The 15,197-nt window shown below is 39.2% G+C and overlaps 1 protein-coding gene across 4 annotated transcripts; it reads left to right on the forward strand.

Annotated features, from left to right (window-relative positions):
* The first annotated feature begins 2,364 nt into the window (after positions 1-2,364).
* Positions 2,365-14,973, forward strand: LOC104086000 (B3 domain-containing protein Os01g0723500-like). 4 transcript variants are annotated; one of them, XM_033653347.2, is made up of 8 exons: positions 2,365-2,878; positions 4,641-5,181; positions 5,807-5,952; positions 6,646-6,915; positions 7,015-7,129; positions 7,219-7,382; positions 13,915-14,269; positions 14,637-14,973. In XM_033653347.2, exons 1-7 carry the CDS (start codon positions 2,813-2,815, stop codon positions 14,227-14,229), a joined length of 1,617 nt encoding a protein of 538 aa, XP_033509238.1. In that variant the 5' UTR covers positions 2,365-2,812; the 3' UTR covers positions 14,230-14,269; positions 14,637-14,973. The 4 variants fall into 4 exon arrangements, with proteins under 4 accessions (XP_033509238.1, XP_070056315.1, XP_009588428.1 ...); XM_070200214.1 differs by having other exon boundaries at positions 2,366-2,878; positions 7,012-7,129; positions 14,631-14,973; XM_009590133.4 differs by having other exon boundaries at positions 2,366-2,878; positions 7,012-7,129.
* Positions 14,974-15,197: the final 224 nt, after the last annotated feature.

A 15,197-nucleotide genomic window follows, 5' to 3' on the forward strand; every position in this document is an offset into this window, starting at 1 on the left:
ATCACTCGATTTGAAGCCATACGTCTCTAGAAGTGAGAGAATGATTTGGCTTGATAATAGCTTGAAGAATTTCTTGGGAAATTGTTGCTTGAATCCATGAAAGAACAATGGAGTCAAGTTGAATCCATTGTTGAAAGGAAGGGTTCTAGATAGAGTTATCAGCATCATGAAGAATAGTAGGCTTAGGACAGGAAAAACTTTCATAAATAAAGCCATAAACACCATGCCATTTGAAGAGAGGTAAGAAAAGCTCTCTTCATAATATATAGTGTGTATAGTCAAGAATAGTAGGTAGAAGATTTTTAATGTTTGAGACGGAAATAACAGAGGAAGGGGATGGAATAATGGAGGAAGCATTAGTGATGGAGGCTGGGGAAGAAGGAACTAGTTCAGTAGAGGTGTTGGAAGCCATGAGTCAACAAAGGAGAGAAAACCTAGACTTCTGATACCATGAAACAAGTAATATTTCTTGATGAATATTGTTACAGATAAAATGAGCTTTTATAGTTACATGTTGATCTAGAAGATAAACATTATCTCTTAAGTACAATAATGATTTAAAATTCAAAATTTACATTACATATTTATCAGAGATTCTTCTAATTTTTTCAAACTTAGGTACATAGAGTTATCTGGATGGGAGATAGTGATATACCATAGAATTAGTTGAAGTGCGCGCAAACTGGTCTGAACAACACAGTTATTCAGAAACAACTCAATCATCCAATGACTAATTGAATGCTTTGATTTTTCTAATGGCAGAATGGCCTAAATAGCACCTATACTTGTGCCACTTTGTCATGCCGGTCCTCCTACTTTACTTTTTTTCATCCAGACACTTTAACTTGTTCAAAATCTATATTTTAAACCCCTCTAACCGTTGACCAAGCACATGTGACAAAATAATGGTTGAGCTGGACAAAGTGGGTGTAATTCACGCGGATAATGAGCGTGAATATGAATATTTTGAACTAGAAATAATTAAAATAAGAAGAAAAAATCATTAAAATAAGAATGAAAAATAAATAAGTAAAAAAAAAAAGAAAAGAGCAAAAGAGATATGTCTTTTTCTGTTCCTCCTTCTTCGTTCCCCCTGAACGCTTCTTCTTCTTCTTCTTCTTCGCTGCCCCCCTCCCTCAACAACACCCCCTCCTTTTTTGTTCCCCTGTATGCTTCTTCTTCCCCACTCCCCCTTCCCCCCCCCCCCCACAACACCCTCTTTTTTCTCCTTTCCTACTTTTCATCGCTGAGATGTTCTGGAATTTATACTTGCTTATTCTTTTTCAAAGAAATTGCATTTGGCATAGGGATGCAATAAGAAAATTAAATAATTATATTTATTGGTAGTTTTGTGGGTCCTATCCTAAGTTAAAGTTGCTTCATGATTCAATTTACAGTTCGGATGTAATGTCTAGGTTGATAGATTTCATGAAGAATGTGATTTAGTGGTGTTGGTAGGTTTTTTTTTAGGCAACTATTTTCTGAAAACTATTTAGTGATGTACGTTTCTCCCCTCCCCAGCCTCTTCTTTCTCCCCTCCCCCTTTTGTTGTGAACATCCCACCCCCACCCCCACCCCCAAATCCAGATAACAAATCCTTCATATTTTTCCTTCTATCTGCATAGATCACCATAACATTAGCAGATTCTCATATATTTACATCTCAAAAAGCAAAAACAAACTCAATCATTATTCAAGTCAATCTTCAACAAAGATCCAGGTTCAAGATTCAGTTTAATTCTCTTCTGGTTCATCAAAATTTGGATCGTTTGCATGAATCGCCACTTTCTTGGCGTGGCCAATTTCATCATTTGAGTAAAAAAATACCTAAATGACTATTTATCGACGGAATAGTGAGGCAGAGAAGGGAGATGAGAATGCAGAAGGGATATGAGATGGACAAGGAAGAAAAATCTGCGAATTTGAGGGAAGAGAGATGAGAGGGAGACATTGATTTTCTTTTTCTTTTTCTTTAAGGAAGCAGTATTTAATAAGTGTTTTTAGTATATAAAATATAAAAAATGACGTGGAATATGTTGTGTCATCCACGTCAAGCAAGTAAGATACACACACGGTCAAAGGGGTTTAAAATATAGATTTTGAACAAGTTAAAGTGTCTGGACGAAAAAAAGTGAAGTAGGAGGACCGACATGACAAAGTGACACAAATATAAGTGCCATTTAGACAATTCTGCCTTTTCTAATTTCTCAACTATGCTATTCAATTTTGTCATCCAAATCCTAATTATCATTTGTATTAATATCTCTTTTCGAAGTAAAATTGGCCCTTTTTAATTCCAAAAAAAATTAATAATATGGGAAAATGGCAATTGGAAATTTGGAACTTTTTTGACACCTTGGATCTAATTCATAACATCACAAGTATTGTACTTTCTTTCTTCACTTGACCAACGCGCCTTCATTTCCACGTACGCGTCACAGCCCTTCAACTACTGCAGAAACCAAACAATTTGTTCTGCGTGTAACTCACGCTTCATCTCACAATGGGTACTACAGGAATTTCACTTACCCCCCACCCCCGCCAGCTCTTTCGTGTCATTTCTCTATGCAGAAATTGTTACTCCAATTTCACCTAAAATTTCTCCATTTTAGGCGTGAATCGAATTTTCACTTTTCTCGATTTTCAGTATTTGCTTTATGAATTTGATTACTTTGTGTTTGTTTGTTTACTTAATTTTACATTCCCAGATTCATAAATGACATTCTAAGAAAAATGGAATTGAAGAATTTTTTTTGGGGTTCTTTAGGGTTTTAACTTCAAAATTTAGGTTTAAGAGGAGACTAATACAGAAATGTGGGATGCAAGAAGGCCTCATTTTCTTGTGGGTTTTAACCCTTCAATCCATTCTGAAACATTGGTAAGCATTAGTTGCTTCACAATTTGTTGGTACATTCCTGTTTGCTGCATTATTATTGTTTTTTATTTAGCTGCTGTTTTAGTTAATATTTTTTGTTGAGTACTTTAAACTGAAGGTAGTTCACTTAGTAAACAATTATGTTATACCTATATGAGTATTGGATGTGCTATGTATCAGACATTGGTTCATTCGATGTTTAAGTTTAACAAACTTTATAATCTTTTCTAAACTGAGGTGTTAGCACTTAGAATGCAGTGGTTTCCATAGCAATGAGCTACATAGGGCTAACTTGTGATACCTCCTGAGGAGTACGTAGGCGGCCCTATTCTTCTTGTTCCTAAAGAAAAGATTGGATCGAGATAAAGCACCCTTCAGTATCTGTTTTGTGTGGATGTTTCGAATTACATTGCTCTTGAAACGACTTGCCTCCTGCATTTTAAATAATGAAATGATTTATTATAAGAACAACTGAGGAACTTAGTCTTATATTTGGTAAGCTACAACTGGATATATTCAATGGGAAATAGAGCAGATGCCTCTGTGTTGACTGCATTTGTCTGTGTGCTTGAACTTCTTGTGTTAACTGCTGCCCATAGATATTCAGTGAGACGTATCATGGATGCCTTCCCGTGCAGACTATGTTTATCTATGTGCTTGGCCTTCTCATCAGCCTTCTGGAGGCGATGTATATATTGAGATGCTATGACTTGTAATTTGATATATATAATCGAAATTCGAAACCAAGCAGTTGACGAATATTACTTTGGAGATGATTATTGGTATTTTCCGGTATTTTAAAAGGCGTGGGCGTAAGGCGGGGCGTTTTACAAATGCCTCAGCGGGGCGTAAGCCCCATAGGTATTTAATTTTTAATATTTTATAAAATAATATAATGACAGTTAATATTTATAAACAGGTAAAATTGCATAAAAATTGAAGAAAACTATATATATGTGTGCTCCATCCCCACAAAAAACTAATCAAAACAATCTATTATATATACGTTACTTACAAGCACAAGTAACTTGAGTCTAAAAGAATAAAGTTTTCTATATGAAGGAACAAAAAGGATGATTAACCTGCAATTTGAACTTTGAATTTGCTGCTATGAAGAAAAATGTAGTTCTCTTTGTATTTGTAAAAAAAATTAAACATTTGTTGCTTTTGGGAGATATTAGCAGACTAGCGGACAAGATACAAATTTGGAAAAACCATGAATTAGGGCTTAAATCAATAAAAAAGGTCTTTACTTTTAAATTTAATACTTTTGAGTTCCTTTTTTAACCTTTTGAGTAATTACCAAACTGACTTTTGAGAATTTTAGTATTATATGAAGGACTAATTCAACAAATTTTGTTTTAATTTGAAAACATTCTCTAGGGCTTACACCTTACTAAAAAATCGCGCTCCGAACGCCCGGGTGTACGCCCCGAACGCCCGGACGTACGCCCCGAACGCCCGGGCGTACGCCCCAAATTGCAGGGCGTACGCCTCTTGAGACTTTCGCCCCACACCATCGCCCGGGGTGTTTTTGGTACGCCTCGCCCCGGGGCTCGCCCCAGAAACACCTTTTAAAACAGAGGTATTTTCCATTGAGATTAATTGATGTAGCATTCAATGACGAGTTATGTTGTTGAAGTTCATAGTCTTTCTTAAGAAACTAACTTGATCTTTTTGGCAATATATTTAGCATTTTGCTGAAAAAGACCAGATTGGTCAACTCTTGCAAAGTTCATTAACTGTTCTGAATTCTCTGTTGCAGAAAATTCCATCAAAATTCATTAAACATATGGAAGGAAAAGCTTCTGGAACAGCATTTTTGGTGGGTCCCAGTGGAAATTCTTGGCCTATGGACTTAATACAGCAAGATGATGGTTTATTCTTCCACAATGGATGGGCTTCATTAGTTAAAGATCACTGCCTTGAAAGTGGGGATGCTTTGGTTTTCAGATATGACGGTGATTTGCATTTCACTGTGCTAGCATTTGATGAAAGTTCATGTGAGAAGGAAGCTGCTTATAACGCTGACTGCAGTCAAGGAGCAACAAACTTGTACAATCTTGCTTTGAAAAAAAGAGACCGAGGAAACTCAGCTTTACTAGAATGCGTTGTTGAAGGTGTTCCTAAGAAAATGCGAAGCACTCAGATCCCTTCCGAATGCACAGCAGAAGACGCAGTTTGCTCAAATGGAAGAATTTATGCTTCTAGCTTTCTGAATGAAATGGAGAATGCTGGAAATGCATCAAGCAATACAGTTACCATCGCTGTGCCATCTCAAACAGAGATTGTCTGCAGTAACTCAGGTAAATGGTTAGATTATAGTTTATTACATTATTCTTGGCAGTTCGATTCTCTAGTTTGAGAAGTGTTGTTTGAGTTTGCCAGAAGTTTAATTAAGCCCAATTTGATGTTACAATTCCTATTAATTATTAAAAGTCAGTTAGTAAACAACAATATTTCCCATTGAATTGCAACCGCCTCATCTAGAAGCTTTAGCTATAAGGGAGCGAACACTTCTATTTGTATATTTAGGTTTGCGACAAGCTTCCACAGGTGTTTGCCTGATTCTTTTTCCTGGGTGCACGTTGGAACATTTTTCCTTTTTGCGTTCAGTGACTAGTGAGACTTGAACTCAAGGTTTTTGTCTGATATCATGTTGAATTGTGTGACCACCTCATCTAAAAATTTAAACTGTTGGAGGAGACACTTATATTTTGATATATTTTAGGTTTTTATCACTTAGTAATGTAAGTTCTTATAGTGCAAAGCATTTGTATACGTTGTTGCCCTGCATTTCTATTACGAATTATCCTTTTTTTTTCTTTCTGTTTTCTTAATAGAAAGGAAATTCAGTTGTTAGCAACAGCTATATTGCAAAATTGTCAGTTACAAATTTGGAAAATTTATTGTATTTTGAATCTAAAGCAGAGGTGAAAACAGGCAATGGTACCTCCGAAGAACCTATGTGGTTGTCTGCACAAGAAGCAGAAAAGGTTGCCCGTTCGTTTACCTCGAGTTTCCCCAACTTTACGAAAGTTATGAAGAGATTCAACGTTAGTGGTTCATACACCCTGGTGAGTAGGTCTTCTGTTTTCTCTAAAACAACATTTCTTGTGATTCTTGGTGCAACTACAAAATATTATGAGTAATCTTAGCTTCTGTAATGTCTTGCCTCAACATTTCTTGCTATCTATGACTGCATTGAATGAGCTGTCATATCTTCTTTGACAATAAGGAATGTTGTGGTTGAGAATTATGTGCAACGTGGTAAAGTTGTTTAGCTTGTTATATTTTTGTGTGCCAACAATATCTGAACTGCCCACTGATGTTTCTATTTATTTTAATAGCTGCATATTTGTCCTTAACCTGCCTATTTTATATTGAACCACAAGGCTATTTTGTTGATGTTGCCATCTTTTTTGTTGTTGTTGTTGTTGACTATATCTCTACCCTCCCCAGACCCCACTAGTGGGATTATTACTGGGTTGTTGTTGTTGTTGTTGTCTATATTACAACAATCTAATCCAGCAAGGTAGTTGTGGCGTTCAGTTCCCTTTGTAGCTTTCTGTATCATTATGTTGATTTGTTGTATGCCTAAGCTTTTCCATGTTGGATTTGCTTCATCTTAGGAGATGATTCACTCTGAGAACATTGGCTTTATTTGATGTTTAGTTTGGAGTAATATTGCATTAGACAAGTTTATTCTCCTTTCGCCACCTGCACAAGCATCACTTGGTTTGTTGATCTCCTTCATATTTGCTTGACAGAACATCCCTTATCAATTTGCCACAGAACACCTACCCAAATGCAAAGTGAAGATTTTACTTCACAATTTAAAGGGAAAAACTTGGACCGTGAATTCAATCCCGACTACAAGAGTACAAACATCACATACCTTTTGCGGAGGGTGGTTATCCTTTGTTCGCGACAATAACATTTATTTGGGAGATATCTGCATCTTTGAGCTTGTCCGTAAGTGTGAATTGCGCGTGCATGTTCTGAGGGTGGAAAAGGAAGGAAATGATTACAGTAGTAAGGTAGTTAAACTAGCTGCTGATTATGCTGCCACCTCGGTTAAAATTTCTGGATGTAAGTTGACGAAAGTGGGAGAAAATTCTGTTCACTGTTTACAGCAGGTAGCAAAGGCCAAGACATTTGCTAAAAAAGGATCTGCTCATGGCAAAGAGAAACATAGTAATATGTTGAAGAGTCATCAGCTCTGTTTGTCAAAGATTAGCAGTGGAGATTCAGGTGAATTCACACGGTGATTAACTAACTTATTTTAGCTGTCCTTCCTCACACAACACATGAATAACTTTTCAACTTTCATTCTCGAACAGTAATCAGGAAACCTGCTCAGGATAAACAGGGTTCTTTCACCAAAAGCTGCATGTCAATGAAATCAGTACCTGAAGAGAAATTAGCTGCTGAATCTTTCATTTCTAATTTTCCTCATTTTGTAAGAATCATGAAAAAGTTCAATATTAGTGGCTCTTACACTCTGGTGAGTAGTTTTTTGCATGTTATATCTTTTTATATATTGTTATTGTCCGGACGTTTTCCATCCCATTTGATTCATTCATTATTTCTCAAATTATATGTCAAAACATTGTTTGCCAACATGACGAATGATTTCCCCTGTAGAATCTAGATGCCTACTGGACTTAACACCTAATTTAGTGTCTAATGCATTTGAAGAGTACAAAGTTAATTACTGTCAGAATTCAAGTGCTATTTTGTAGCTCTTGATGTTCTAAAATATTTATGTGCACTCACTTTTGAGCTTTGACAATACACTGTTCTTCTAGATATGTTCTTTTGCCTCTTTATAGAGCTGATGTGTTTGGTAGTTGAACCCTCTTTGCCTTCTAACAGAATGTTCTTGTTTGATAAGGGCCTTCTAACAGAACATACGATCAACTACAAAAATCATAAAATTGTCATCCGAGTGAATCTTCTGCCTCAATTTTTGCTTATAAGCAAGGCAATTGTAGGTGCTCTTTGTGAACGATGTGAATCTTGGTAGTGATACCTTTTTTTTTTTTTTTTTTGTAGTGAGACCTATAAGGGTAGTTATAAACCTTTTGAACCTAAAAAAAGGTAATTATGAATTTAGTGGTGTCTATGTTTTATTGGTCATACATAAAAGTAAATGCATTTAAGAGAAGATAATGTCCCATAACATTTAACACAATTCCATTTTAATACAACTTCCACAATTTTAGATATTTCAGTTTCATTCAACTGTTCACATTTTAAACTTCAATATGATGTTTTTTCTATCAAATAAACTTTTCAACCGCTACTTTAATACTTAAAAAGAACTGCTATTTTAATACTTTTCTTCACTAATACTAATACAAATTTATGTCGAAATAAGATCTTAAACTTCGTGCCTAGTACCGTCACATAAAATAAGATGGAAGAAGTAATATTGGTCAGATTTGTTTCTTTCCTCTGGGGCGAACAAAGAAAGATATAAGGAAGCTAGGAGGGAGGCGAAATTAGCGGTCACGGAGGCTAAGACTGCTGCGTTTGGGCGGCTGTATGAGGAACTGGGGGGGTAAAGGTGGGGACAAGAAGTTATTTCGGTTGGCCAAAGCGAGAGAGAGGAAGGCTCGTGATCTGGATCAAGTGAGGTGCATCAAAGACGAGGAAGGTCGTGTATTGATGGAAGAGGCCCAGACTAAGCAGAGATGACAGTCGTACTTTCATAGACTTCTGAATGAAGAGGGGGACGAAAACATTGTGTTAGGGGAATTGACGCACTCTGAGAGTCACCAAGACTTTAGGTACTGTAGTCGTATTAAGGTGGAGGAGGTCGTGGGAGCAATGCGTAAGATGAGCCAGGGCAAAGCGACCGGACCAAACGAGATTCCAGTAGAATTTTGGAGGTATGTGGGTAGAGCAGGCTTGGAGTGGCTGACTGAGCTGTTTAATGTTATTTTTAGGACGAAGAGGATACCAGATGAGTGGAGGTGGAGTACGATGATCCCGCTGTACAAGAACAAAGGGGATATCCAGAATTGTAACAACTATAGGGGTATTAAGTTACTAAGTCATACCATGAAAGTTTGGGAAATGATGGTGGAAGGGAGGGTAAGGAGGGCAGTGTCTACATCAGAAAACCAGTTCAGGTTCATGCCAGGTCGTTTTACTACGGAAGCTATCCACCTTATCAGGAGTTTGGTGGAATAGTACAGAGATAGGAAAAGAGGGATTTGCACATGATATTTATTGATCTAGAGAAGGCATATGACATGGTCCCTCGGGACGTTCTTTGGAGATGCCTGAAGGTGAAAGGTGTGCCGGTAGCTTATATTAGGGCGATAAAGGATTTGTATGATGGAGCTAAGACTCGGGTTAGGACTGTGGGAGGTGACTCGGAGCCTTTTCCGGTGGTTATGGGGTTACACCAAGGATCTGCGTGCAGCCCATTCCTATTTGCCCTGGTGATGGACGCACTGACACACCATATTCAAGGGGAGGTGCCATGGTGTATGCTGTTCGCTGATGATATAGTTCTGATTGATGAGACGAGAGGCGACGTGTCACGACCCAAAATCCAACTAGTCGTGATGGCAACTAACCCAACCCGCTAGGTAAGCCAATTAACAACTATCCAATTCCAATAATATTAATAAGACAATTATTCAAAAGAAATTATCTGAATCTTATACGTTTCCAAAGGACTGGTAGTACAAATCATGAGTTTCTAAGAATAGAGTTTACAAAGCTGAAATGAAGTAAATACATCATCTGTTTGAAAAGTATATAAACAGAGTTTTATAGATCTAAGGCTGCCATGAACAAGAGGCAGCTACAACCGGGACGCAGGTACATCTTCAATACTGGCTCCCATCGATCACAACAACGTCAGCCGTCAATATCTGCACGCAAGGTGCAGAAGTGTAGTATGAGTACAACCGACCCCATGTACTCAATAAGTAACAAACCTAACCTTAGGTTGAAAGTAGTGACGAGCTAACACAAAGGTCGGGTCCAACACCAATATTCCACAACAGTTCATAACAACATAGTACAGGTAACAAAAGAGGTATCTCAGAAATAAAATGTTCAGTTCGTTCACAGTTCCAGAAAAATAGACATTTCTTTTCAAGTATCTCAGTAAAAACCCAAATCTTTTACCGAAAAAGCCAAAATACGAGTAAGTTTGAAATCTGTGATTTTTCCCAAAAATCCTTTCAATAATGATTAAGATGTCTCATTTTCTTTCAAATATTCAATGTAAAACAAATGCATCACTATGCCCATATGTCAACATGTGTGAGAAGTCATAAATGACGTGATACTATACAACATGAGGAAAAATGCATCTCTATGCCTGTATGTCAAGTGTGCATGCCAAATGCGATGCAAATCAGTGATAAAGATCATATGCATACTCTCAGAGTACCAATTCACTCAGTCCTCCCAGTCACTCAGAACTCGGCACTCGACACTCGACACTCGCACTCAGTAGGTACCTGCGCTCATTGGGGGTGTGCAGACTCCGAGGGGCTCCTACAGCCCAAGCGCTATTATCCGCACGGACAACTCATGTGCTGCACGGACAACTCACGTGCTGCACGGACAATTCACGTGTCATAATATGAATATCTGGAATCGCACGTACAACTGACGTTCTGCACGGACAACTGACGTGCTATAGTAAGCCAATCTTACCCGCTGCGGCGTGCAGCCCGATCCCATAATCGTCCTCACAATCATGCCCTCGGCCTCACTCAGTCATCAATCTCTCCAGTCTGTCGGGCTCACAATGTCATGATAATAGCCCAAAAACAATAATATGATGCATCAATAAATAACAACATAGACTGAGATATGATATGCATGTGAATGCGTATGACTGAGTATGTAATGCAATCAAAGCAGATTACTCAACAACAGAAATGACCTCAGTGGGTCCCAACAGGATAAGCATGTAGCCTAGAACATGGTTTCTAACATAATCACAGCTCGATAACTCTAGTACATAGAGATTTCATGATTTCAGACAAGTTCAGGTAACTACACAGTACCATAGAAATAATGGAAATCACAATTCACACGGTGCACGCCCACACGCCCGTCACCTAGCATGTGCGTCACCTCAAAACCAAACACATAACATGTATATTCAGGGTTCATACCCTCTGCTCCAAGATTAGAAGAGTTACTTACCTCGAACAAGCCAATACTAATGCCGAGCAAGCCAAACGATGCTCCAAAGATGCCATCCCGCGCGTTCCGACCTCCGAACGGCCTGAAACTAACCAAAAACAACTCAAGTACATCAAACAATGCTAAAGGAACCAATCCCGATTGAAAAAGATCAAATCTTGAATCAAAAGCCCAAAACCGGCCAAAAGCCCAACCCGGGCCCGCACCTCGGAACCCGACAAAATTTACAAAATTCATCAACCCATTCAATTACGAGTCCAACCATACTAGTTTCACTCAAATCCGACTCCAATTCGATGTTCAAAACTCAAAAATTCATATTATGAAACTTTAGGCCAAAAGCCCCAATTTCCTCTATAAAATTCACAATCCAATTACCAAAATCGAAGGTAGAGTCGTGATATAAAATAAAAAAGAGTCGTGATATAAAATAAAAAATGAGTAGGGAACACTTACCCTAGTCCACAAGATGAAAATTGCTTCAAGAATCGCCTCAATCCGAACTCCATAGCTCCAAAAATGTAAAAATGGCCGAAACCCTCGAAATAGAGTTCTTTGTACTTCTGCCCAGGCATCCTCTTACGCGAATGCGGTAGAAGCCTCGCATTCGCGAAGTACAAACCCACACTGCCTCACTTTGCACTACGCGTTCGCGGCAAAACCCTCACGAACGCGATGAAACACACTACCAGACTTCCACGATCACGGACGACTCACTGCGAACGCGATGAAGAATCCATATAGACTGACCAACCCCCGCTCAACACTACGCGAATGCATAGCCATGGACGCAGACGCGAAGACTACAATCTTCAATCCAGTGTGAACGCGACCACAGAAGCGCGAACGCGAAGAACAAATAGCTCCACTGACCAAACACCTTTCGCGATCGCGGCCAAGCCTTCGCGATCGCGAAGAACGTCAGAAGCAACAGGTAACAACAGAAAAACCAGCAATCCAAAAACCATTTGAAATGATCCGAACTACGTCCGAAACTCACCCGAGCCCCTCGGGACCCCGTCCAAATGTACCAACAAGTCCCATAACATAATACGGAGCTACGCGAGGCCTCAAATCACACATAACAACATTAAAACGACGAATCGCACCTCAAATCAAAATCTATGAACTTTGAAACTTCAAACTTCCACAACCGATGCCGAAACCTATCAAATCACGTCCGATTGACCTCAAATTTTGCACACAAGTCACATTTGACATTACGGACCTGCTCCAACTTCCGAAATCGGAATCCGACCCCGATATCAAAAAGTCCACTCCCGGTCAAACTTTCCAAAATTTCAACTTTCGCCATTTCGAGCCAAATTCGACCACGGACCTCCAAATCACAATCCGGATGCACTCCTAAGTCCAAAAATCATCCAACGGAGCTAACAGAACCATCAAAATTCCAATTCGAGGTCAAATGCTAAAAAGTCAAACTTGGTCAACTCTTTCGAATTTAAAGCTCCCTAGTTGAGAATCATTCTTTCAAATCAGTCCCGAATAACCTGAAAATCAAAACCGACGATTCACACAAGTCAAAATACCTGATACGGAGCTACTCACGCCCGTAAACTATTGAGCGAAGTGCAAATGCTCAAAACGACCGGTTGGGTCGTTACACGACGTTAATGAGAGACTGGAGATATGGAGGCAGGTCCTGGAGTCTAAAGGTTTCAAGTTAAGTAGGACCAAGACGGAATATTTGGAGTGCAAGTTCAGAGATGTGGAGGTGAGGCTTGACTCGCAAGTCATCCCTAAGAGAGAGAGTTTCAAGTACGTAGGGTCAATTATCCAGGGAGATGGGGAAATAGATATCACGCACCGTATCGGGACGGGGTGGATGAAATGGAGGTTAGCGTCTGGAGTCCTGTGTGACAAAAATGTGCCACTGAAACTTAAAGGTAAGTTCTATGGAGCGGTGGTTAGACCGGCCATGCTGTATGGGGCTGAGTGTTGGCCAGTCAAGAATTCTCATATCCAGAAGATGAAAGTAGCCGAAATGAGGATGTTGAGATGGATGTGCGAGCACACTAGGCTGGATAAGATTAGCAATGAAGATATTCGGGAGAGGGTGGGCGTGGCTCGCATGGACGACAAGATGCGGGAAGCGAGACTTAGATGGTTCGGGCACGTGCGGAGGAGCCTAGATGCCCCGGTTAGGAGGTGTAAACGGTTGGCTTTGACAGGTACGAGGAGAGGTAGAGGGCGGCCTAAGAAGTATTGGGGCGAGGTGATCAGGCAGGACATAGCGCAACTTCAAATTTCCGAGGACATGGCCCTGGATAGGGAGGTGTGGAGGTCGAGCATTAAGGTTATAGGTTAGAGGGTAGTTGACCGTTTTTTTTCCTCGTTGTTCCGGCTAGTCTGATAGTGTTTTGTCTAGGACTGCTAGCGGTTTTTGTTTCATCACACTATTTTGATTTTCAATTTTTATTATTACCATAATTATTGTCCTTCCACTTATTTGTTGTCTCTTACAGTGCTGATATTATTTGTCTGGTTTCTGCTGTTGTTATAGATCTTCTCTCGGAAACAGCCTCTCTACCCTCCGGGGTAGGGGTAAGGTCTGCGTACACTCTACCCTCCTAGATCCCACTAGTGAGATTATTACTGGGTTTTTGTTGCTGCTGTATTTGTTTCTTTTCCCTATCTTTATTATTTTTTGAGGGCATAATAACATTTTCACTATATGGGGGTAGAAATTCTACCATAGAATGTTTGTAAATCTTGACATATTTCTGTTGATAATTGTTCCTTAGGCCAATTTAAGGTGTTGGGTATTGTGGCATTTCTGGTACTGTTTGCTTTAAATTCATATTCTGAGAGCCTTCTATTTCTCTTAACAGAAAGTTCCATATCAGTTCTCAATGGAACACCTCCCAAACTGCAGAACGGAGATCGTGCTTCGTAACTTGAAAGGAGACTGTTGGACTGTAAATTCAATTCCGACTATGAAGGTACAAACGCTGCACACATTTTGTGGAGGATGGTCGGCATTTGTCAGAGATAATGACATCCAGATGGGAGATATCTGCATATTTGAGCTAGTTGGGAAATATGAAATGCGTGTACATATATGTGCAATTGGGAAGAAGGGGTTAGATTACCGAAACGGGATAACTTCTAATGAATCGGCTATCCTTGCGTCCTTAACAAGCTAGAGACATTCGATGTAACACGCAAAAGAATGCATAATACAAGGTGAGGGTTAAACTCTCTTTAATTCTAATAAGTATGGTTCCATTGCATTTGGTAGAGAAGTATCAATAGTTATTCATAAGGTTGCACTTTGGCTACTAGAAGCTTTCAAAATCAGTACACCTTGCTGTTCCGCCACATTTTTTTCCAAAACATTGAGAGAGTAGTCATATGAGTGTCACATGCCTTTTTACAGTTTTGTTCTTTTCAAATTGGAAGAGTCCCAAAACACTGTTGCTGTATTTTTGAAAGCCTATGTTGCCAAACTCTGTTTTCTATCAACCCACGGACGTTTCTGAACTCTTTTTATCAACCTACGGATGTTTCTGTTCAATTCCATCTCCAGGTGCCTAATTACTCTTAGTTTCAGGCCTGGCTTTTTGCTAGAAGTGGATGCATTGGATTAGAAAAGGAATACACGCAAATGTTATGGAGAAGCTTAAAGTAAATCATCTAACATTTGACCAGGTTGGACAGTGCATCAGTCGCTTAGATGTTTTGTTCTAGGTGTTTTCTAAGCACTCATGTTCGGACTTTGTGTTAGTTTAAATACTGTGCGAAAAGCTTCTCATTTTCTTGGTGTCATAGATTTCCCTTTGTAAATAATTCATGTGTCAGTAAGTTAATTGCCAGGAAACTCTGCTGTTGTCTGTATATGTAAAAACAGAAATTGGGACATCTAGAATGAGAAATTGAAGTTTCGCTCAGCTGAAATGAGTTCGAAGTAGCACCAACTTTGTCACTTTAGATTCATTTAAACTGTTACATTATCACTCTCATATATGTGCTGTCTTGGGCTCACGAGCTTCTGGATTGATCTGAAAGTTGCAGCTTATGAATTCTGCCTTCCACTGGTATTCTCATGGCCAGCGGCCTATACCCCCTATACAGCTCAAGTGTCCCTTTTTCCTTGTTATTGTTTGTAATAGCG

Source organism: Nicotiana tomentosiformis, chromosome 4, assembly GCF_000390325.3.
Source record: "Nicotiana tomentosiformis chromosome 4, ASM39032v3, whole genome shotgun sequence".
Classification (NCBI taxonomy): domain Eukaryota; kingdom Viridiplantae; phylum Streptophyta; class Magnoliopsida; order Solanales; family Solanaceae; genus Nicotiana; species Nicotiana tomentosiformis.

What these genes read in the sequence shown, in the direction of transcription:
- LOC104086000 (XM_070200214.1), top strand. Translation starts at nt 2,813, where the DNA reads ATGTGGGATGCAAGAAGGCCTCATTTTCTTGTGGGTTTTAACCCTTCA. An exon ending in GATTAGCAGTGGAGATTCAG is followed by an intron (nt 7,130 to 7,218) that starts GTGAATTCACAC and finishes ATTCTCGAACAG; the next exon opens with TAATCAGGAAACCTGCTCAG. An exon ending in TTAGTGGCTCTTACACTCTG is followed by an intron (nt 7,383 to 13,914) that starts GTGAGTAGTTTT and finishes TTCTCTTAACAG; the next exon opens with AAAGTTCCATATCAGTTCTC.